Genomic DNA, 21,169 nt, shown 5'->3' with positions numbered 1-21,169 from the left:
GGGCAGCCCCTTCGGAAGAGTCTGGGCCAGGCCTGCATGGGATGCCTCTCACTTCCACTCATCTTCTGTTAGCAGAACCAGTGTCAGGCCATGCCTGGCTGCAAGGGAGGCTGGGAAGTGGAGAGGAGTGGGGAAGCTGTATGCATAATTACTAGGAAAGGAGGCTAGGACGGGGGCCAGCTTTGTGGCACAGCGGATTTAAACTGCCACCTGCAACACCAGTATCCCAGAGGAGCACTGGTTCAAGTCCTGGATGCTCCATTTCCAAACCAGCCCCATGCTAATATGCCTGGGAAAAGCAGCGGAAGATGGCCCACCTACTTGGACCCCTGCCACCCATGTGGGAGACACAGGTGAAGCTCTTGGCTCCTGGCTTTCGGCTTTGGCCTGGCCCAGTCCCAGCCATTAGAGCCATTTGGGGAGTGAACCAGCAGGTGGAAAATACACCTCTCTCTCTCTCTCTCTCTCTCTCTCTCTCTCTCTTTCTGCCTTTCAAATAAATAAATAAGTCCTTAAAAAAAAGAAGAACAATAACAACGAGGGCAGGATGGATGCTGTGAACAGGAAATCTCTGTACCCGGGAGACTGGAAAGAAGAAACCTGGGTACTAAGTGATGCAAGGCTGTGCAAGTGTCCCCTGGCACAGATTCTCAGGGGAAGGCAGGCAGGCCAGATTCCAGCCAAGCATGCACAGTTCAAGTAATGCACCATGGAGCTCTGCCAGAGAACTCGGAGCTTTTCTTCTTGGTGATTTTCTGACTGACTTGAATATCCTAAGAAAGAGGATCTGAAAGTAGAAATTCACCTGAACCTGTTTGCTCAGGAAATGAACCAGGAAGGGAAATGCTCCAGTCACTGAGGCAAGGGCAGGGGCTGTGTTGTTCTCTCTGTGTGGCCACTGTACCAGGGTCCGGCATTCTATGCACATGTTCTGACCTAATCAATAAGCTTGAATATTCTTTCACACAAATCTTAACCACTGGGCTCGTCTCTAACATGGGTTATCTTTCTTCCTTCAAGAACGCGTGCCAGGTGCTTCTGAAACGCCTGGAGCCCATCATTAAAAAAAATCCAGACGGTTCATGGAAGGACTGGGTGAGTGTTCCACTCCGTTACTACAGATGAGAAAAGCAAAGCAGACCAGTGCTGAGAGGGCACCAAAGGGCACAGCCACCCCAGGTAGAGACAGTTCCTCTCAGTCCCTAGCCCAATGATAAGCCATGCCCCAAGCTTCTTCCCCAGCTGAGTGGATTTCCGCGAAAGGACTGAGTCACAAGAAGTTGAGAAGGCTGCTGCAGGATGTACACTGGGCATATACAGCGAGAGCACACAGGAAACAGCAGTCACGGGGAGGAACAGAAGTCTGCAAAAGTATCCAGAAAGTCTCACCCACTGTGCTTAGGTAGAAAAGAGGGAGAAACACTTGTGCCTTCCTAATGCACAAAAGGATACTGAAGCTTCAGGTAGGGATGAGGGAAACTAAAAGGCCTCATTGCTATCAAATGCCTCAGAGGAAGTGATTCACTAAATCTACCTTTATAATATCCTACATTATTTCTTTAGAGCAATAAATTCATACTTCTTTTCTAAAGTTCTAACGTTTGAGAATGAAGCCTCAGATAACTTGTGAATCAAGCCCCTTTACCACAGATTATGTAGCAGGATTTCAGTTTCTTTCTGTTCAATCCAAACGTCCGAACTCAATCAGAAAGAAACTGGCAGCACGCCAGCTAAGGAAGCCCACGGGAGGGTGGACTCTGTCACGGATAGCAAAGCACCAGAAACAATGGCAGAATATTTTCATTTTTACCCATAAGATGATGCATTTGTTTTGACTAAATGTGCGCATTCTACAGATTGGAGCTGCATTCGAGAAACGAATCAGTCTCTCAGCCACTGGATATTTCAGGTAAAAATTACAATAATGTCTTGACTTAGTTAAGAAAATAATGAGGTAACCCACTCAGTCCAGGTCTCAGTTCTCTTATTTGTAAAGTGAGTTTTTATTATGTGACTACTGAGGTTCTTTCTGGTCTAAAAATTTTGTGATTTCATATAGGCCTTTGCATCATGACCAAAGGAATATTAAATCATAAAAATGCCCAATTAGGCCAAAAAAAAAAAAAAGAAAAAAACCTGACTTGGATGTGCAACATCTAATCATTATTTTCTATTCTCTAGTGTGAGTGGTAAAAAGACACTATCATTAGAAATAAATGGCAGCTCCACAAATCTCCCTCCCTTTACCATAAAACCTTTTTTTGTTTTGAAGCCCTTTGCTGGGCAGGAGGATAATTACCCGTCATTCCTGGAACATCTGTGAGCGAGAGGCCTGCAGGAAATGAGGCTGACTGAGCGGAGCACATAGAGAAGAGCGGATGGTCAAATTCAAGAAGCATAGGACATTAGTTTATAGTACAAGGAAACTACCCACACACACACACACACACACACACGTAGCAGTACAGCGAGTCCTCGTGAGAAGAGGAAGGAAGGAGGGAAACTGACAGCCTGGGGCCTTGCACCTGTTGAGCTCTGCCTGCTTCAGTTCAGTTCTGCATAAAGAGAGCAAAATTGAGCTCTGAGGACAACCTCCATTAGCAATGAATGCATTGCGGCACTAGCTCTTTTTTTTTTTTTAAACAGCCCCCTGTGCTGTGAGTTTAGTTATCATTGTTTTAGGGATTCCTCTGGGAACACAGAAAATTCAGCTAGAGTTCTCAGTGTGTAGACAGGACTAAAGCTCAAACCCCAGCCCACCAAGATAGCGGTGCACTGGGAAGTCTGAGCCAACACAGCAAGCTGGCTTCTCCCTCTTTTGCACCCTCACTGCTGGACCAGGGGTGCCCTTGTTACTATGCAGGCAGATGATGCGCAGCTGGGATGCAAGTTCAGGGTGGCTGTGAAAATGGGTTTCATTTTTATTTTATTTTTATTTTGACAGGCAGCGTGGACAGTGAGAGAGAGAGACAGAGAGAAAGGTCTTCCTTTGCCGTTGGTTCACCCTCCAATGGCCACCGCGGCCGGCGCACTGTGCCGATCCGAAGCCGGGAGCCAAGTGCTTTTCCTGGTCTCCCATGGGGTGCAGGGCCCAAGCACTTGGGCCATCCTCCACTGCACTCCCTGGCCACAGCAGAGAGCTGGCCTGGAAGAGGGGCAACCAGGACAGAATCCGGCACCCCGACTGGGACTAGAACCCCGTTTGCCGGCGCCGCTAGGTGGAGGATTAGCCTAGTGAGCCGCGGCACCAGCCCGAAAATGGGTTTCAAATGAACGCTGATCAAATGAAAGGCTATCGTGAAACCTCAATACTGTTTTAAATAAATCAACATTATTTATCCCTTCCACCACCAAACTAAAGGCCTTTATTTCTTTGCTCAGGGGTTACAAGGCCTTCATGGACTGGGACAAGGGGGAAGGGGACCCGTTCCCCTACTACGTCTACGGAGCCTCCTGCTCAGAGGTGGAAATCGACTGCCTGACAGGCGCTCACAGAGTAAGTCAAGTCTAACTTTCCTCTGGGCAAGTTCAAACCACAACAACAAAACTGCACTGTGCAGGAAGTAGCCCGGGGCCATGATGCAATACCACAAGAGTCTTTCGATGTCATGGCAATGTCCCGCGTTCAGGCCTTATTCTGAATCTCCACTTAAAAAGACAATGCACTGATCCAGTAGGAAGTGTGCCCGGCAACCTAAAAGGGATTACAAAACATTCTCTTCTTAAAGGAAGGGCAACTTGTGTGAAATAGTCTTGAGCGAACACTTTGCACGGTGCTAATATGTCCCAAAAGTCGCTTATCCCAAGGGTACCTCTAACCTCTAAGGAAGTAGATGGTGGTGGGGGAGGGAGGTGACAGAATGTTTGTGCTTGCTGTTCAATGGAGCATTCAGGAAGCACCTATTGGAGACAGGGAGTCATGTTTAACCCACAGTTAGTGACTTGCGACATAAAGGATAAACCCGCCCATACACCCCAGGTGCCATGCTGGGGAACAGAGATGATAGGAACTTAAATAGGATAGAGCAAAACCCACGGTAGAGTAAATTGTTTGAAGTCTACAGAATGCACCCATGACGTATCTAAATTCCATACACAAATGATTCCAACATCATCTCGAGCCACCTTGCCCCAAAATAGAAATGATCAACTTTTTTTGTAAAAACTGACAAATGGAACTTACCAAAATGTCTTTCATTGCCCCGTTGTTGGTCAACTCTGCTACCACTTAATTTATAAGTAAGATTTAAAAAAAAAAAGTGACTGAAAGGGTATCTTGGGGCTGGCGCTGTGGCTCACTAGGCTAATCCTCCACCTTGTGGTGCCGGCACACCGGGTTCTAGTCCCAGTTGGGGTGCCGGATTCTGTCCTGGTTGCTCCTCTTCCAGGCTAGCTCTCTGCTGTGGCCTGGGAGTGCAGTGGAGGATGGCCCAAGTCCTTGGGCTCTGCACCCAATGGGAGACCAGGAAAAGCACCTGGCTCCTGGCTTTGGATCAGTGCGATGCGCTGTTCGCGGCGGCCATTGGAGGGTGAACCAACGGCAAAAGGAAGACCTTTCTCTCTGTCTCTCTCTCTCTCACTGTCCACTCTGCCTGTCAAAAAAAAAAAAAAAAAAAAAAAAAAAAACGATATCTTGGAGCAGTTGCCCTTATATCCCATTCAAATTCATCCTTAGGACATGTTAATATTGTCTCTAATTTTAAGTTAGATCATTTCTTCTTTTTTTTTTTTTTAATAGAGTTAGACAGTGAGAGAGAGAGACAGAGAGAAAGGTCTTCCTTCCATTGTTTCACCCCCCAAATGGCCTCCACGGCTGGCGCTGCACCGATCCGAAGCCAGGAGCCAGGTGCTTCCTCCTGGTCTCCCATGCAGGTGCAGGGGTCCAAGCACTTGGGCCATCCTCCACTGCCTTCTTGGGCCACAGCAGAGAGCTGGACTGGAAGAGGAGCAACCAGGACTAGAACCCCGGTGCCCATATGGGATGCTGGCGTCGCAGGCAGAGGACCAGTGAGCCACGACGCTGGCCCAGGTTAGATCATTTTCAAGAAGTAAACTTGTGGAGCTGGTGCTGTGTCATAGCAGGTAAAACCACTGCCTGCTGTGCCGGCATCCCATATGGGTGCCATTTCCAGTCCTGGCTGCTCCACTTCTGATCCAGCTCCCTGCTAATGTGCCTGGGAAAGCAGTGGGAGATGACCCAAATCCTTGGACCCCTGCACCCATGTGGGAGACCCAGAAGGAGCTCCTGGCTTCTGATTGGCCCAGCTCTGGCCATTGCGACCCTTTGGGGAGGGAACCAGCTGATGGAAAACCTCTCTCTCTCTCTCTCTCTCTCTCTGCCTCTGCCTCTGCCTCTCTGTAACTCTGCCTTAAATAAATATTAGAAAAAAAGAAAGAAGTAAACTTGTGTGATCACAGATTGCTCATGATTATTTTAAAATCATGATTGCTAGTGTTTTGCACATCATTGCATACATCGCTAATGATAATATCTGCATGGCATGGTGTAGCCAACAAAGAAGCCATGGATGGTAGCAGGCAATAAGCCTGAGAGTCCTGCCAGGATCTCAGCACACCTACAACTGGTTTGAGGCTAGGAAGCTGTTTTCTGACCCTCCACCATACCAGTTATATTGCCAGATTTAGCAAATAAAAATATAGAGGGTGGACATTTGGGTGCAGTGGGGTAAGCCACTGTGTGGGTGCATCCCATCTTGGAGTGCCAGTTTGAGTCCTGGCTGCTTCACTTCCAATCTAGCTTCCTACTGATGTGCCTGGAAAGAAGCAGATGATGGCTCAAGTACTTGGGTTGCTTCCACCCATGTGGGAGACCAGGAGAGGGTTCTTGGCTCCTGGCTTTGAGGAGGCTGAGCCTTGGCTATTGTGGCCATCTGGAGAGTGAAGCAGCAGATGGAAGATCAAACTCTCTGTGTCTCTGTCTGTCTCTGTCTCTCTCTCATGTTCAAATAAATAAGTAAATCTTTAAAAAATACAAGAATATTTCAAAAAGTTTTTTAAAACATAAAAAAATAAAAATACAGGATGTCCAGTTAAATTTGAGTGTCAAATAAACAACAAATAATGTTCTGGTATTTATGTGTCCCATGTAATATTTAGAAAATAGTTATTTTGGCCGGCGCCGCGGCTCACTAGGCTAATCCTCCGCCTTGCGGCACCGGCACACCGGGTTCTAGTCCCGGTTGGGGCACCAGATTCTGTCCCGGTTGCCCCTCTTCCAGGCCAGCTCTCTGCTGTGGCCAGGGAGTGCAGTGGAGGATGGCCCAGGTGCTTGGGCCCTGCACCCCATGGGAGACCAGGAAAAGCACCTGGCTCCTGGCTCCTGCCATCGGATCAGCGCGGTGTGCCGGCCGCAGCGCGCCGGCCGCGGCGGCCATTGGAGGGTGAACCAACGGCAAAGGAAGACCTTTCTCTCTGTCTCTCTCTCTCACTGTCCACTCTGCCTGTCAAAAAAAAAAAAAAAAAAGAAAAGAAAAAAGAAAATAGTTATTTTGTCTGTCAATTAAACCTGAGAGCCTCAGGCTTTGTAGGGATCTAGCAAAATTGATGATGAAAGAAATGGTAAAAACTTGTCTTCCTTGTGCCTTTCAGGTTATTTACAGTTTAAGGTTTCAATATCACTCTGTCCCCTTAAAACAGTTTATCTCTGGGGACAGACATCTTATCTAGTGTTTAAGGTATAGTTTGGCCATATCTCATATGGAATACCTGGGTGCTCTGCTCCTAATTCCAGTTTCCTGCTAATGCACACCCTGGGAGGCATCAGGTGATGGCCCAAGTAGTTGGGTGCCTGACACCCATATGCGAGACCTGGATTGAATTCCTGGCTCCCAGCTCCATCCTGGCCTAGCCCTGGCTATTGCGTGAATTTGTGGAGAGAATCAGCATCTCTCTCTCTCTCTCTCTCTCTCTTCCATCTGTTGATCACTCCCCAAATGCCAGCAACAGCCAAGGCTGGGCCAGGCTGAAGCCAGTGGTAGCCTGGATCCCAACCCAAGTTACCCACATGGGTGGCAGGGTCCTAAGTTCGTGAGCCACCACCTGCTGCCGCCCAGTGGTGCATTACAGGAAGCTTGATTGGACAAGGAGCCAGGACTCTAATCAGACACTCCATTATAGGAGCATCCCAAGTGATGACATAACTGCTGGGCCAAACACTGCCCCCATATCTTCTAATTAAAGAGAAACCAGAGAACTTAAATGGCAGGCTTCTTGCTGCAGGTTGTTTGTTTGGTGAACTAAAGTATTTGTGTATTCAGTGTTAGTGCACAGCCATTTCTTTCTGCTACCCAACACCCATAATGCAGTACATGCCAGGTTCCAAGATAGAAGTAAGTTGAAGGCCCACTGGAGAGGTATCCAACCCCCTTGCCCATGCGGATAGAGGCTGGATACAGACTGGGTCCAACAGTCAGCATAGTTTGTTTGAGAGGCCAATTTGAGTGGAAAGAGAACTGCCAAATCCAAAGGCCTAAGTAGACAGTAAAAGCCTGGGCCCTGAGCCTGAACAGAGAATGGTGATGTTCCCAGAATAAGCACAGTGGGCAGTGTGGGGACAGAAGGGAAGCCCAGAGATATGCCCGGGGTGGGTCAGAGGCCCTGAGAAGCTTCCTGTGGCTCCTTAGCAAGAAGACAGAAGGGCTGGAAGAGTGTGGTTCTCAGAGAAGGAAGCAGACGGGCCAAGTCGAAGGTGATCTCAACATTTTCCCATGCTGCCTTCCAAGATCTTGCAAATCCCCAAATTCATGCACACCATGATAGCTACCTGATTTCCTCAGTACAGTAGCCACAAGTCCACCTACATGAGGCCATCACGAGGACTAGATGAGCTCATGACTTCTACTCTTTTTAGAACAACAAATCTGGGTTGAGAAGCAGAGGAACCACAAGACTCAATGATTTACCAAGTGACTCACTATAGAGACCAACAGCTCCTGGACTTTGGAGTCACTTAGAGGGGTCAAAACCATGCATGCAGAAGTCACGGTTGTGGCACTGAATGTGGAGCACCTAGCAGATGGTGACAGGGTTCTATGCAGTATTAATGAACCAGCAGGAGTTCTACCATAACTGGAGACCACTTGAGTCATTCTTTAAATATTTAATCCAAGTGTCTATGGATTTTTGGTTTTGACAGAAAATCAGAACGGACATCGTCATGGATGCATGTTGCAGTCTAAATCCAGCTATTGACATTGGGCAGGTAGGCCCACTTAGGTTAATGCCCCTTCCTGAGGGAGGGTGTGGGATGGGAAAAGTCCTTCTCAAATGGATACAGTGTCAGCATATTAGTCAGCTCTTCGTTACTACAAGGAAATGCCTGAGACAGGCCACTTAGGAAGAAAAGAGGTCTATTCTGGCTCCTGGTTTTAGAGGTTCAAGTTTAAGATCAGGCAGGCCCCATTAGGCTGGGCCTGATGTGTGTGGACGGAGGATCACAATGAGCCAGGAAGCAGAGAAGCTAAGGCAAACTCAGCTTCAATAAACAACTGTCCCTGGAGAACTACCTTCCAATAGCAATCCACCAGTGGCCTAAAGGCCTTGCACTGGGCAGATCTCCTAAATGCCATCAGTAGATCAACTCGGCAGCCTTAATCCATTAGACATTAACAGCAGATTTTGGGGACCAAAACCCCAATACGTGGACCTTTGAGGGACACCCAAACTATTATTCATGACACATGTATAGTATACATCCCTGCCTCTCAGTATAAAGCCACGAGGACACAATTATGGGGCTGCACCCTAACAATCTAACTTGATCTCAACCACTTCCCAGCGCCATGATTGGATTAAATGTCCACCTGCTTGGCACCATTAACCTAAGATGCTGGGGACTGAACTCCTGGCTTCTGGGTGGGGCAGGGAGGGTTCAAATACTCAAACCACACAAGTCACAGAGCCTGCAATTGTCCCCCTTCAGATCGAAGGTTCCTTCATTCAGGGAATGGGCCTTTACACCACCGAAGAGCTGCACTACTCCCCCGAAGGCATCCTTCTGTCTCGGAGCCCGAATGAGTACAAAATTCCAACCGTCACTGATGTCCCGGAGGTGTTTAATGTCTCCCTCTTGCCATCATCCCAAACCCCGCTGACCATCTATTCATCCAAGGTAAGTACTCCCACCTGCTCCCGGCCCCTGTAATGGATCGGGGGGCACAGTAAATGGAAGTCAATGGACAAAATAAAAAATAAATGTGGACTGTGACCCAGACCAGATCATGGGAGACTGCTCAAATTTGGAGCTGAATCAGCTAGGAAAAGCACTGAGCTTCAGGAAAGATGAGTTCACGCCCAGTGGCTGTCACTGGCCAGCATTTTATTAACATCCTCTTTCACAGAAAGCTCTGACATTCATCAGAGATTTTTTTTGCTTCTTAGTAGCATAACATTTTTCACTGAAGGACCTAAAGACTGCAAAAGTAAATGGAGCTGAGGGCAGGATGCCACCAAAATCTTAGAAAGCGGTGACCATGTGGACAGAACCCTGGACTGGGGCCTCAGGTGACCTGGGCTCCTGCCCCAGCCCCGCAACCCTGCTGTCTGGAGCCTCAGACCCTCAGCCACGCCCAGGAGTGAACTAGGGCAGTGGGTCTCAGCAGGGAGTGTGATTCTGCCGCACCCCCACCCCCCAAAGACTATTTGGCAATGTCTGGTGACATTTCTGATGGTCGTGACCGGGGATATAGGAAGCAGTTACAAATGGTTAGCGGTCAGGAGCGTAGCTAAGCAGCCCTCAGTACCCTACAACAAAGATAGCCCAGCACAAAACACTGGGAGTCTCAGGAGGCCCAGACATCAACCCTTAATGGAGCTGCAAATTGGAATAAAGGGCAGGCTTGTTTGCACACGAGCCCCACCCTCAGAGTGGAAATTGCATGTAACTTTGATGCCTCGTGTTTAAGTGTGCTGAACAATGGGTTTGCAGGTCCGCCGTGAGGTGCACCGTGCAATAGTTACAGAACCCACCAGGCACCAGCTTTGACCCTCACAACACCCTGTGAGGTCGACAGCATTGCATTTGTTTTGCTGACAAGGAATAGAGGATCAGCGAGGGGCTCTCACACCCCGGGGAGCAGCTCAAGTTCTATGGGCCAGGGTTCAGGCTCGGTCTCTCCAGTTCAGGGTTGCATACAGGGGGCTGTTGGCCAAATCCAGCCTGAAGATCTATTTCCTTGACCTACACAGTGTTTTTTTAAAAATCAGGGCATTTTACATTAAAGTCTAAATGTCTAAATTCTCTTGAAAAAAATGGAATGATTTTGTCATTTTGATACATTCCTGGAAGGCGACATTTAGCCAGAACCAAAGAACAGCTCTGTCCTTTAGGTAGGACATGGGTGAATCTCTACTTCACCTTAGTCCCCACTACTCCTTACTGTACTCCATGTGCTCACATCATTCACTTACATTTCCTGCCTGTTCCTTGCAGATGATGAGTTTGCAACCTCGCTCCGATAACAAAGTCTACTCTTTCATTTAGAATACCCTGCCTTCCATCACCCCAGACTCCTAATGAGACATTTTTCTCTTGGTTTATGAAGTTGGCTGGTTCAATTGATTGAATGTTCTCTACTAAATAGCATACCTTTCCCTCACCCTACTCTCTCTCTCTTTCTCTCTCTCTCTTTCCTAAAAGATTTAACCCAGACAGGATTAAAGATCCAGGAAGTTCAGGTGACTGGAATTTTTAAGAATACTTGAGCTTCGTCGGTCATTAAGTCAGTCAGCTAACATTTTTTGAAAACTTTTTGTGTGCAAGACACAGTGCTTTGGGTTGGGGACACAATGGTGAACACAACTTAACCCTGCCCTGTAGTAGCTTGTCATCTGATATAGAAGCTTCTAAACAAATGTGTGTTCCTGCAGGGCCTCGGAGAGTCTGGAATGTTCCTGGGGTCCTCTGTCTTCTTTGCCATTGCCGACGCAGTGGCGGCAGCACGCAGAGAAAGAGACATGGCCGAGGACTTCACGGTGACGAGCCCAGCCACGCCGGAGCGGGTTCGGATGGCCTGTGCAGACCGCTTCACAGAAATGGTATGCACATATTTATTTTTCCACAAGATCTATTTGTCTCTTTCCTGATTCTTAGATCTCTTGGGCAAAAGGATCACCAAACTGTAGCGGTGTGTGCCTCCATAAAAGCAAACCACACAGCCAAGCCCACCTTGCCGCAGTGCAGTAATGCTAACTCTTGAAAAGCATCCCCATGTGTTAAGTCGCTCATCGCAACACCCTGAAGGAGGGCCCTTTGTCGTGCTTAGAGACTGACAGCTAACTGGGAAGCAGCCTGCTTCCTCCACGCTGGTGACCGTGTTCCCCCCGCCCCGCCCCATCCGACCGGCCCTGCCCCTGCACTTCAACAAAACACACACCGAAAGAGCCCATGTGTCAAGCATGTTCGTAATGTCACTCCGCGTGTTCCCTCCACTAATGTAGCGCCTACACTGTCTGCCGTCAGTTAGAAGTGAAGGGATTCGTACCCAGCTGCCACCTTCCCGCTTCATCTCATCGCAGGACAACGCCTCCTGGGAGAGGAGACAAGACTGTGGAGTCATCACCCTCAGGGCAGCGCCTGGGAGGGTCTGGAGTCTACTGTGGCTAATTTCCCAAAAGAATCCTGACTTAAATAATAATAGCAGGGAATAGCAAGGGCAAGTGCTGTGGCACAGTGGGTTGAGCTGCCACCTGCGGCACCCGCATCCCATATGGGCGCTGGCTAGAGTCCTGGCTGCTCCACTTCCCATCCAGCTCCCTGCCGATAGTCTGAGAAAGCAGTGGAAGATGGGTCAGGTGCTTGAGCCCCTGCATCCATGTGGGAGATGGGGAAGAAGCTCCTGCCTCCTGGCTTCAGATCGGCACAGCTCCAGCCATTGCAACCATTCAGGGAGTGAACCAGTGGGTGGAAGACCTCTCCCTGTCTCTCCCTCTCTCTGTCTATAACTCTGCCTGGCTAAGATTTGAACCCACACTGCCTGTCGCCATCACATAGTACCCTGCCTCTCCAAGAGAAAACAACTGATGCTTTTCCTGCAAGGCAATTTATCTTTTCATCTCTCTATTAAAAGAAGCCCAGATACTTAACTGACCTCTTCAGAATAGCCAGCCCAGGGGCCAGCATTTCACACAGCCAACTGACCCATCTTCCACTGCTTTCTCAGACTATCAGCAGGGAGCTGGATCAGAAGTGGAGAAGCCGGGACTCAAATTGGCGCCCATAAGGGATGCGGGTGCTGCAGGTGGCAGCTCAACCCACTGCGACACAGCACTTGCCTCTGCTATTCCCTGCTATTATTATTTAAATCAGGATTCCTTTGGGAAATTAGCTACAGTAGGCTCCAGACCCTCCCAGGTGCTGCCGTGAGGGTGATGACTCTACAGTACCCCATACCCCAGTGCCTAGGTTTGAGTTCCGACTCCGCTTCTGAATCCAGCTGCCTGCGGATTCATAACCTGAGAGGCACAAATGATGGCTCAGATACTTGGGTCCCTGCCACCCATGGGGGAGACCTGGATGGAGCTCCAGGCTCCTGGCTTTGACCTGATCCAGCCCTAGCTGTTGGGGGCATTTGAGGAGTGAACTATGCCTTTCAAATAAATGAAAATAGGCCAGCACCACGGCTCACTTGGCTAATCCTCCGACTGCGGCGCCAGCACCCCGGGTTCTAGTCCCTGTTGGGGCGCCAGATTCTGTCCCAGTTGCACCTCTTCCAGTCCAACTCTCTGCTGTGGCCCGGGTCCTTGAGCCCTGCACCATCATGGGAGACCAGGAGGAAGCACCTGGCTCCTGGCTTCGGATCGGCGCAGCGCGCCGGCCATAGCAGCCACTTGGGGGGGGGGGGTGAACCAATGGCAAAAGGAAGACCTTTCTCTCTGTCTCTCTCTCTCTCTCACTGTCTAACTCTGCCTGCCAAAAAAAAATAATAATAAAATAAAATAAATAAATGAAAATAAATAATTTTTTAAAATTATATTTAAAATAAAATAGCCAGCCCTAGAGTGAAAAATCGTATAGATATATTGCATTACAATTCCCCACCTTCTTCTCCCTACATCTCAAATTTAACTCAACAGCATTGCTTGTATTCCAGTAGTGCTGATCAGCCTGTGATCTGACACTCACGTCCACAGCAATGATGGGCAGCTCCTGGCCAGGTCCTCCTCAGTGGGCGGGGCCAGGCGATGGCACGCTGCACCCTCCGAGCTGGTTTGGTCTGGGAGGGTTGTTGACTGCCCACTCCTCACTGTACTCATGACATGGTAATGGGGGAACCGTGTCATCTCACACCCTAAGAACGAAAGCAAAAGTACTCTGAGCTTAAAAAAAAAAAGTTGTCAATCATATTTTGTGATCATAAATGCCCTTTCTGGAATGGGGCGGATTAGAAAAATTAAAAAAAAAATAACACCATGAAAAGATATTTCTAATTTTCATTTCATTTCATGTTCTTCCAAAGGCCTGGCTGCTAGAAAATCAATTCTTTCATTTCCTAGATTTCAGGCCATTTTTAATAGCACTGTTGTCTGACAAAGCAGCTCTGTCCGATGCAGTGGTGGAAGTGAATACTTCGATTTCATTCACCATTTGGGACTCGGTGTCCTGGCTACCAGGCCCTTGTAGTGAAACTGGATTTTCTCCCAAGTCTTTAAGCAAGTATGCTTGATTAAACTAACTTAACATAAATCTAATCTGCTAATTGTACACTGATTGATTAAATTGTCAGATTCCATGTAAAAGTGATCTCATATCTTCTAAAATACTCCTAAGTGGATTCATGGTTTCAAAATACCACTTCATGTGATAATCTATGTTTGATATTTTAAATGCCATCTTAATAACCTGTGTTGCAGATTGTCTTTACAAAAGTAATGCATGTGCATGATAGAAAAATTAGAAAATGCGAAAAAGTATAAGATTAAAGTTAAAATAAGCCATAATCCTACCAACTAGAGCTAGCTACAACCATTTGCAGGGCAGGGCAAGGCAGGACAGAGCAGAAGTGGTATTTAGGGGACTTCAAAATGGAGAATAAAAAGATTAAAAGATAAATTTATTTTGGTGCAAAAGTTTCTGAGATCCATGCATACAAGGAGTCTTCAAAAAGTTCATGGAAATATGCATTATTAAACCATGCATGAATTTCACAAAATTTTTGCACCAAAATAAGCTTTTTTATTTAATTAATTAATTTATTTGAGAGGCAGAGAAACAGAGAACAAAAGACAAATTCTCCCATCCTCTAGTTTACTCTCCAAATGTCCATAATTGCCAGTATGGCCAGGCCAAAGCCAGGAGCTAGAAACTCAATCTGGTGTCCCACATGATGGCAACAACCCAAACACCTGAGCCATCATCTTCTGCCTCCCAGGATGCGCATTAACAGAAAGCCAGAATTGGGAGCAGAACCAAGGACTCCAACCCAGCACCCCATGATGGGATGTGGTAAGCACAGATCTGGTGAAAAGAGTAGGAAATGGAAATGGGTTTGGAAGAGATTAAAAGTCCCATTCCCAGTACAGGAGTTGACCTGAGTATCCTGCAGACTGGACTGAGGTGTTCTGTCCAGCATCCAGCCCTGCTGGGGGGAACAGGCTGGCCCCAAGAATGCAGTCAGGCTTCTTACCCAGGAGCAGCTAAGAGGAGAACAAGGGCAGGCACTTGAAGAAGGGGAGCCTGCCCCCCACACACACACACACTTACATTTCAGTACAGACTGAGAGCTGACAGTAAGGACACAATGTATGAAGAAATCCTGAATGGTAGGATTTTTTTTTAAGACTTTATTTATTTATTTGAGAGACAGAGCCACAGATAGAGAGAGAGAGGTGTCTTCCATATGCTGGTTCACTTCCCAAGTGGCCGCAATGGCCGGAGCTGAGCTGATGCAAAGTCAGGAGCCAGGAACTTCTTCCAGGTCTCCCATGCAGGTGCAGGGGCTCAACCTTTGGGCCATCTTCTACTGCTTTCCCAGGCCATAACAGAGCTTGATTGGAAGTGGAGCAGCCGGGATTCGAACCAGCTCCCATATGGGATGACGGCACTGCAGGAGGCAGCTTTACCCACTAAGCCACAGTGCTGGCCCTGTGAACAGTAGGATTTGGTTAAATTTTTTGTCTTTGTGTGTGTATGAAATAAATAAATATTAGGATATAAAAGGTTTTTTGGAATCGTCATAGCTCTCCAACACTGTAAAGATGTTGGTTTTGTTTTTAACACCTCTGTCAATAAAGGTCAACCTTTCAAACAAAAACGTGGCAACGGGGAGGGGAGGGATGTGTGTTCTGCTTCAAGATCAAACACAACAGGCAGAATTCCCAGCAGAAACAAGCATGAGGGATCACAAGGAAGAAGGTAAATAAGAGACATCTTTTTTCTTTTTTGAGAGACAGAGTTACATTGGGGGATGGGGGGAGACAGAGAGAGGTCTTCTATCAGCTGGTTCACTCCCCAAATGGCCGCAACAGCAAGAGCTGGGCAAATCTGAAACTAGGAGCCAGGAGATTCTTCTAGGTTTCCCATGCGAGTCCAGGGGCCCAAGCACTTGGCCGTCTTCCACTGGTTTCACAGGCTAGAAGCAGGGAGCTGGATTGGAAGAGGAGCAACCAGGACCTGAACTGGCGCCCATATGGGATGCTAGTGCCACAGGCAGAGGGTTACTCTTCTATGCCACAGCACCAGTCCTAGTAAGAGACATCTTAACTGCTAAGCCAAAGGCTCACCCTAAATTTATCTTTCATTTTTTAATTAAGACCACCCTGGTCACCCACATGGGTGGCAGAGACCCAAGTAATCAGGGCCATCTTCCTCTGCCTTCCCAGGTGCATTAGCAGGAAGCTGAATTGGAAGCAGAGCAACCAGGACTCTAAACTTCACTCTTGTGGGAAGTCAGCATTGCAAGTAGCAGCTTAACCTGCTACATCAAAACATAGACCCCTAAACTTATCTTTAATTCCAGAAGTTCTTTTAAAGTGCCCCTTTACATACTCAAGTACACACTTTTAATCATTTTTAATTCATATATGTTTATATGTATATATTATTTGTAATGCCTATGTTATAAAATTGGAATATCCCTTACAAAAATCTTTGAAAAGATTTGACCCCAGCGTAAGTGGGAGTGGTACTGCTGAGCTTTCGATCACAGGAAACTTGGAATGGGAAAATATACTTTCCTGCAAAACATCACTCAAAAAACAGTTGCCTAGGGCTGGCATTGTTGTCTGGTGTGTTAAGTCACTTGCAAAGTCAGCATCCAACACTGGAATGCTGGTTTGAGTTCCTGCTGCTCTGCTTCCCAGCCAGCTCCCGGCTAAGGTGCCCGGGAAAGCAGTGGAAGATAACCCCAGTAGCTGGGTCCCTGCCACCCACCCGGGTGGAGTTCCAGGCTCCCTGGCCTGGCCAACCCTGGTCATTGTGGCCATTTGGGGAGTGAACCGGGGAATGGAAGATCCTCTGTTTGTCTCTCTTCCTCTCTCTGCCATTATGCCTTTCAAAAAAAAAAAAAAAAGAAAAAAGAAAAAGAAAGAAAGATGTGGCGGGGTGGGACCAGAAATACACACACTAAAGCTTTTTCTGCTATTTCCTGCTGCAGGAAATGGTGCTACTTGTCTGTCCATATACCAGCATGAAGGGGAAACCCAGGAGCCAGCCTAGCGTTTCTCTCCTCACACCCAGCAGCCAGTCCTCCCCCGCATGAATCTTACTCCCTGACAACGTCTTGGACCAGTCCCTGTCCTGCATTCCTAACCACTTGCATCCATTCCACTAACATTTGCTCTACAGAACAGTGCTGGGAACTCAGCAGTGAGTGCAACAGGGAGCCCTGCCTTTGCACATCTGTCTAGTAATCCTACAGCCAACTCTCTTCTCTGGCCTGCGGCAGAGCAGCCTCCTAACTGGTCTCCCCACAGCTCCTGCAGCCAGAGACTTGCGGTGTGACCAAGGGGACTTCCACACAAAGCACAAGATCAAACTTCCTAACGCACCTTGCCCAGCCTATAAAACAAAGTCCAGCACAGCCCGGCCCCACCCACCTCTCCAACCACACGTGGACCCCACCCTACCAACCGCCTCTCCCCCGGGGCAGGCTCACCTTCTGTCTGTTCCTCTGTGGAAGACAGGGTGGCTCACTCCTGCTCCGGGCCATGGCCACTCTCTTCCCTCTCCTCCAAGTAACCCCCACTCACCTTTCCTGTTATAATCAAATCCATCACCTTAATTTGATACCTTTCTTTCAGCCTGGTTTGCGGATGATGATGAACCAAATGTGTGAGTTGTCTCTCAAGGAGTTTACCATCTTGTAGGGGAGGAAGAAACACTGCAAATGATAAGTGTTTGGCTGGTGCTAGGTTATCCCACTGTGACCACAGAGCAAGACTTTTATAACTAAGCTTTACTCTTTTCTTGAAGGCAGGGGTCATAGAGGAGGTCTACGAAAGACTAAGAACAGATTTCAAAATCTTTTTCTAGCAGCGCGCAGCTTATTAAATAAATGAGAGGCATGATATATGATACATAACTCATAATCAGTTTTGCATCAAAATATCCTTTTCTTTTTAACTTTTTTTAACTCTAAACTTGTATGTATTTATTTGAGAAGCAGAGAGAGAGACAGATAAAGAGAACTTTCCCGTCCACTGGTTCACTCCCCAAATGCCTGAAATGGCCAGGGCTGAGGCAAGGCAGGAACACAGAGCCAGGATCTCAATCCAAGCCCCGCCCCCCACGGGCTGCCCGTGCTGTTACTTGAGCCATCACCACTGCCTCCCAGGCTCTGCATTAGCCAGAAGCTGGAGTCAGGAGTCAGAGCAGGGTACTGGACCGAGGCTCTCTGATGCAGTACATCGATGTCTTAACCAGCAGGCCAAACACCTGCTCCCGAAAACTCATCAATAACTCCCATTTTCCACAACTTTCTGAGGTACTCTGTGGCCTGACACCAACCCTCTTTAATGTATCTCGGGACAAAGCTGAGCTCATCTCAGAATTTACATTTTTAAATACATTTGACTGACTACATGTTTTTTAATTGAAATATATGATGATTCACACCATGCTGTAGCATGCAAAAAAAATTTTTTTTTACTAACACTCTTTATACTTGGCTTGTCAAAACACAGCTTGGGGCAGGTGCTGTGACATAGTGGGTAAGGCCACTGTCTGCAGTGCCAGCATCCCATGTGGGCTCCAATTCAAGTCCTGGCTGCTCCACTTTCGGTCCATCTCTCTGCTATGGCCTGGGAAAGCAGGATGGAGGATGGCCCAAGTCCTTGGGCCCCTGAACCCATGTGGGAGACCTGAAAGGAGCTCCAAGCTCCTGGCTTCAGATCAGCCCAGCTCTGGCCGTTGCAGCTGTTTGGGGGCTAGGCCAGCAGATGAAAGATCTCTCTCTCCCTCTCTCTCTCTCTCTCTCTCTCTCTCTGCCTCTGCCTCTCTGTAACTGTGCCTTTCAAATAAATAAATAAATCTTAAAAACAACACAGATTGTTCTGAGTAAGAAGGCTGGGGAGCTGTGTATTAGAGCATGAACATTGGAAAGTTTAAAACTCTCCTTTAATAACCTCCTCATAGCCATAAGGTAAATGACAGCCTGGCTAAACCTATTTTTTAAACAGAGACGACAGTAAAACACTCAGTACTTTTCTCTGGAAATTTAATAAAATAATGCATGTAAAATACTGAGTAAATATGAGTCACTCTGTAAATATTAGAGTTAAGGTCATCACCAAATACCCATAAGTGTTAATGAACTTCAAAATGTGCCTCTCCCACAGGCCTTGAAGTGTTTCCATATTAAATCAAGCTGCCCTCAGGAGGCCAGAGCGAATAACACTACTTAAACTAGCAGCCTCATTTTCTTGGGCAAATTGGCTTTAACAAAAAGCAGGTACCGGCTAGAAGCCTAAGGCATTTTCATTGCCCGCCCCCCCCCTCCCCCCCCCCCCCCCCCGAAATCAATTTGAATGAGCGGTTGCTGTACCTGAAGTTTTGTTTGTTTGTTTTTACATGTTTGGGTCTGTCAACCGGATCATGGAGCTGTTGATGACATTTTTATAATTGCACCCTTCCTCGGGTGGTGAATTTCTGGGAAGAACAGACTTGCTGCGGTGGCTTCTACTCTGAGCTCAGCAGCACAGACCGGCTCAGCCAGACCCAGCCAGAACCCTCATCTCTATGTAATTTCCTTTTTGGTGATAGGAGAGAGGGGGAAAAAAAAAAGTGTACTTCTTGGAAAATGTGTCTCTTACAGTCACTTAAGATTCCACAGGGGGGAAGAAAGTTAAGTTTTCCTTAATGCTATAAAAAGAATCTGTAAGTAACACTTTTAAATTAGGACTTTTCCTTAGAAACAGTGATTTCATTTAAACAAAAAAAAAATCTTTAGGATTCAGAGATGTGAAGGATTCTACAGCCCTTAGAGAGGATTTGGCAATAGGATAGATAAAAGCCTTGTTACCTTGGTAGCACCAGCAACAAAAATGGACTTAGTGAGAAAGTACAAGAACGCGGACTGTGTGGGCTGCCATAGCGGAACGCCACATCAAGCGTCAGATTTGGTTGGTTACCATCTTCTGAATCCTACAATCGGGCACCTGAGCTTAGAAGAGAGTTTGTAAACCCGTGTCAGCTCACACCTTGATAATGCTGACTTACAAGGGGCAAAAGGCTTTGTCGTGGGCTCAAGTCAGGACTGCTTTTATAGTAGCTTAAATGGAAAAAGTCCCCTTTATTCCTGGACAGCATTCAATTTCAAGTGGCTTGTCCTACCCCCGCTAGCCTGTAACATTGGCCGACGTGTAGTCTAAGGTTGCACCTGCTCCCGGAGGCACCCCAAGACAGGCTCCGGTCCACACCCCTTCTCACCTCCTACATGCCTCGCCTCCCTCCCTGCCTCCCTTGTGGTTCTGGAAGAGTTACCAGCCTTAGAAGCGCCTCTTGTTCGGGTTGGTAAAGGGAGCCCTTCCCCCAAGCGTGTGAACGTTCCATGGGCTGTGGGAAGCCTGGCTTACCTACGCTGTGCTCAGAAGCTTCTCCCCAAAACGCTCAAGATGAAGCTTGCCCAACCTCCTAGTCCATCCATGGCCACAGATTGCAATGCCTGTGGGGAGACAAACCACCAGCCTGGCAAGACTGCATTTTATTTCCTCTGTTTCCTACACCAAAACATGTGGGAACATGCGGTCTCCAGCCTGCCTAGCGCAAATCTCTGCTGTAGATTGGCAGGGTCTTAGGCCAGAACAGACATGTCTCAGTCACATGGACTCTGAGCTAGAACACGTTAGCAGCCTGCATGACTCAGGATAGCTACGCAGAGCAGCGTCTCCCACGGTGCCTTCCTCGGAATGCTGGAGGTGTTATCCTGTTCCCAGGTGGCACACACACAGACCTACGCTCAGGCACGTGCCCAGAACTCATGCATACACACACACACACACACACACTCAAGTGTGTTCTCACTCTTGACCACATTCTCCTCGCCTCTCTTGCTGTCTTAGAAGAGTTCTCACTGATCCCCTGACAGCTGTGCAACTGCTCCCATTGAAGATGCTTGGCCCAGGATACAGGGTAGGAATCTGCACCCTAGCCATTGCTATTCCTGAAGGGAGCTTCTCTGGGGCTGGGCCAAGCTGGAACCAGGAGCCTGTAACAGGTCTCCCACATAGATGGCAGGGGCTCAAGGACTTGGGCCACCCTCCACTGCCTTCCCAGGTACATTAGCAGGAAGCTGGATCAGAAGTGGAGCAGCCGGGACTGGTACTGGTGCTCAAATGGGATGCCAGTATTCAGGCGGTGGCCTAACCCACTGCTCCACAGCGCCAGCCCCCAAGGTCAACAGTTCAAACAAAAACATGGCAACTGGGGCCGGCACTGTGGCGCAGATGGGTAAAGCTGATGCCTGAAGCGCCGGCATCCTATATGGGCGCCGGTTCTAGTCCCAGTTGCTCCATTTCCAATCCAGCTCCCTGCTATGGCCTGGGAAAGCAGTGGAAGATGGCACCTGCGTGAGAGACCCGGAGGAAGCTCCTGGCTCCTGGCTTCACATCAGCGCAGCTCCAGCCATTGTGGCCATCTGGGGAGTGAACCAGTGAATGGAAGACCTCTCTCTCTCCCTCTCTCTCTCTCTCTCTCTCTCTGCCTCTCCTGTCTCTG

At 48.0% G+C, this 21,169-nt stretch overlaps 1 protein-coding gene and 1 long non-coding RNA gene across 8 annotated transcripts in view; one reads left to right on the top strand and one right to left on the bottom strand.

The window, feature by feature from the left end:
• AOX2 (aldehyde oxidase 2) overlaps positions 1 to 21,169 on the top strand; it is a 79,430-nt gene that overhangs the window by 54,987 nt on the left and 3,274 nt on the right. For both annotated transcript variants that reach the window (XM_089328021.1, NM_001297488.1), the window contains 6 exons: positions 1,021 to 1,095; positions 1,857 to 1,909; positions 3,382 to 3,496; positions 8,156 to 8,221; positions 8,942 to 9,130; positions 10,888 to 11,055. In XM_089328021.1, the coding sequence (XP_089184147.1) occupies positions 1,021 to 1,095; positions 1,857 to 1,909; positions 3,382 to 3,496; positions 8,156 to 8,221; positions 8,942 to 9,130; positions 10,888 to 11,055 (666 nt within the window). The remainder of the gene's footprint in view (positions 1 to 1,020; positions 1,096 to 1,856; positions 1,910 to 3,381; positions 3,497 to 8,155; positions 8,222 to 8,941; positions 9,131 to 10,887; positions 11,056 to 21,169) is intronic.
• Positions 14,785 to 20,193, bottom strand: LOC108176874 (uncharacterized). Of its 6 annotated transcripts, none has more exons than XR_011387167.2 (4): positions 20,029 to 20,193; positions 18,999 to 19,202; positions 17,112 to 17,336; positions 14,785 to 15,100 (listed from the first exon to the last, which is right to left on the bottom strand). It is a non-coding gene; the product is annotated as an uncharacterized LOC108176874 (long non-coding RNA). The 6 variants fall into 6 exon arrangements; XR_016231969.1 differs by having other exon boundaries at positions 17,246 to 17,336; positions 18,999 to 19,054; positions 20,029 to 20,191; XR_016231966.1 differs by having other exon boundaries at positions 17,246 to 17,336; positions 20,029 to 20,190.

Source organism: Oryctolagus cuniculus, chromosome 3, assembly GCF_051225735.1.
Source record: "Oryctolagus cuniculus isolate XC-2025 breed Fujian yellow rabbit chromosome 3, ASM5122573v1, whole genome shotgun sequence".
Taxonomy (NCBI): Eukaryota; Metazoa; Chordata; class Mammalia; order Lagomorpha; family Leporidae; genus Oryctolagus; species Oryctolagus cuniculus.
Note: the sequence above shows the minus strand (reverse complement) of the source record. Positions and strands in the feature narration are given on the sequence as shown.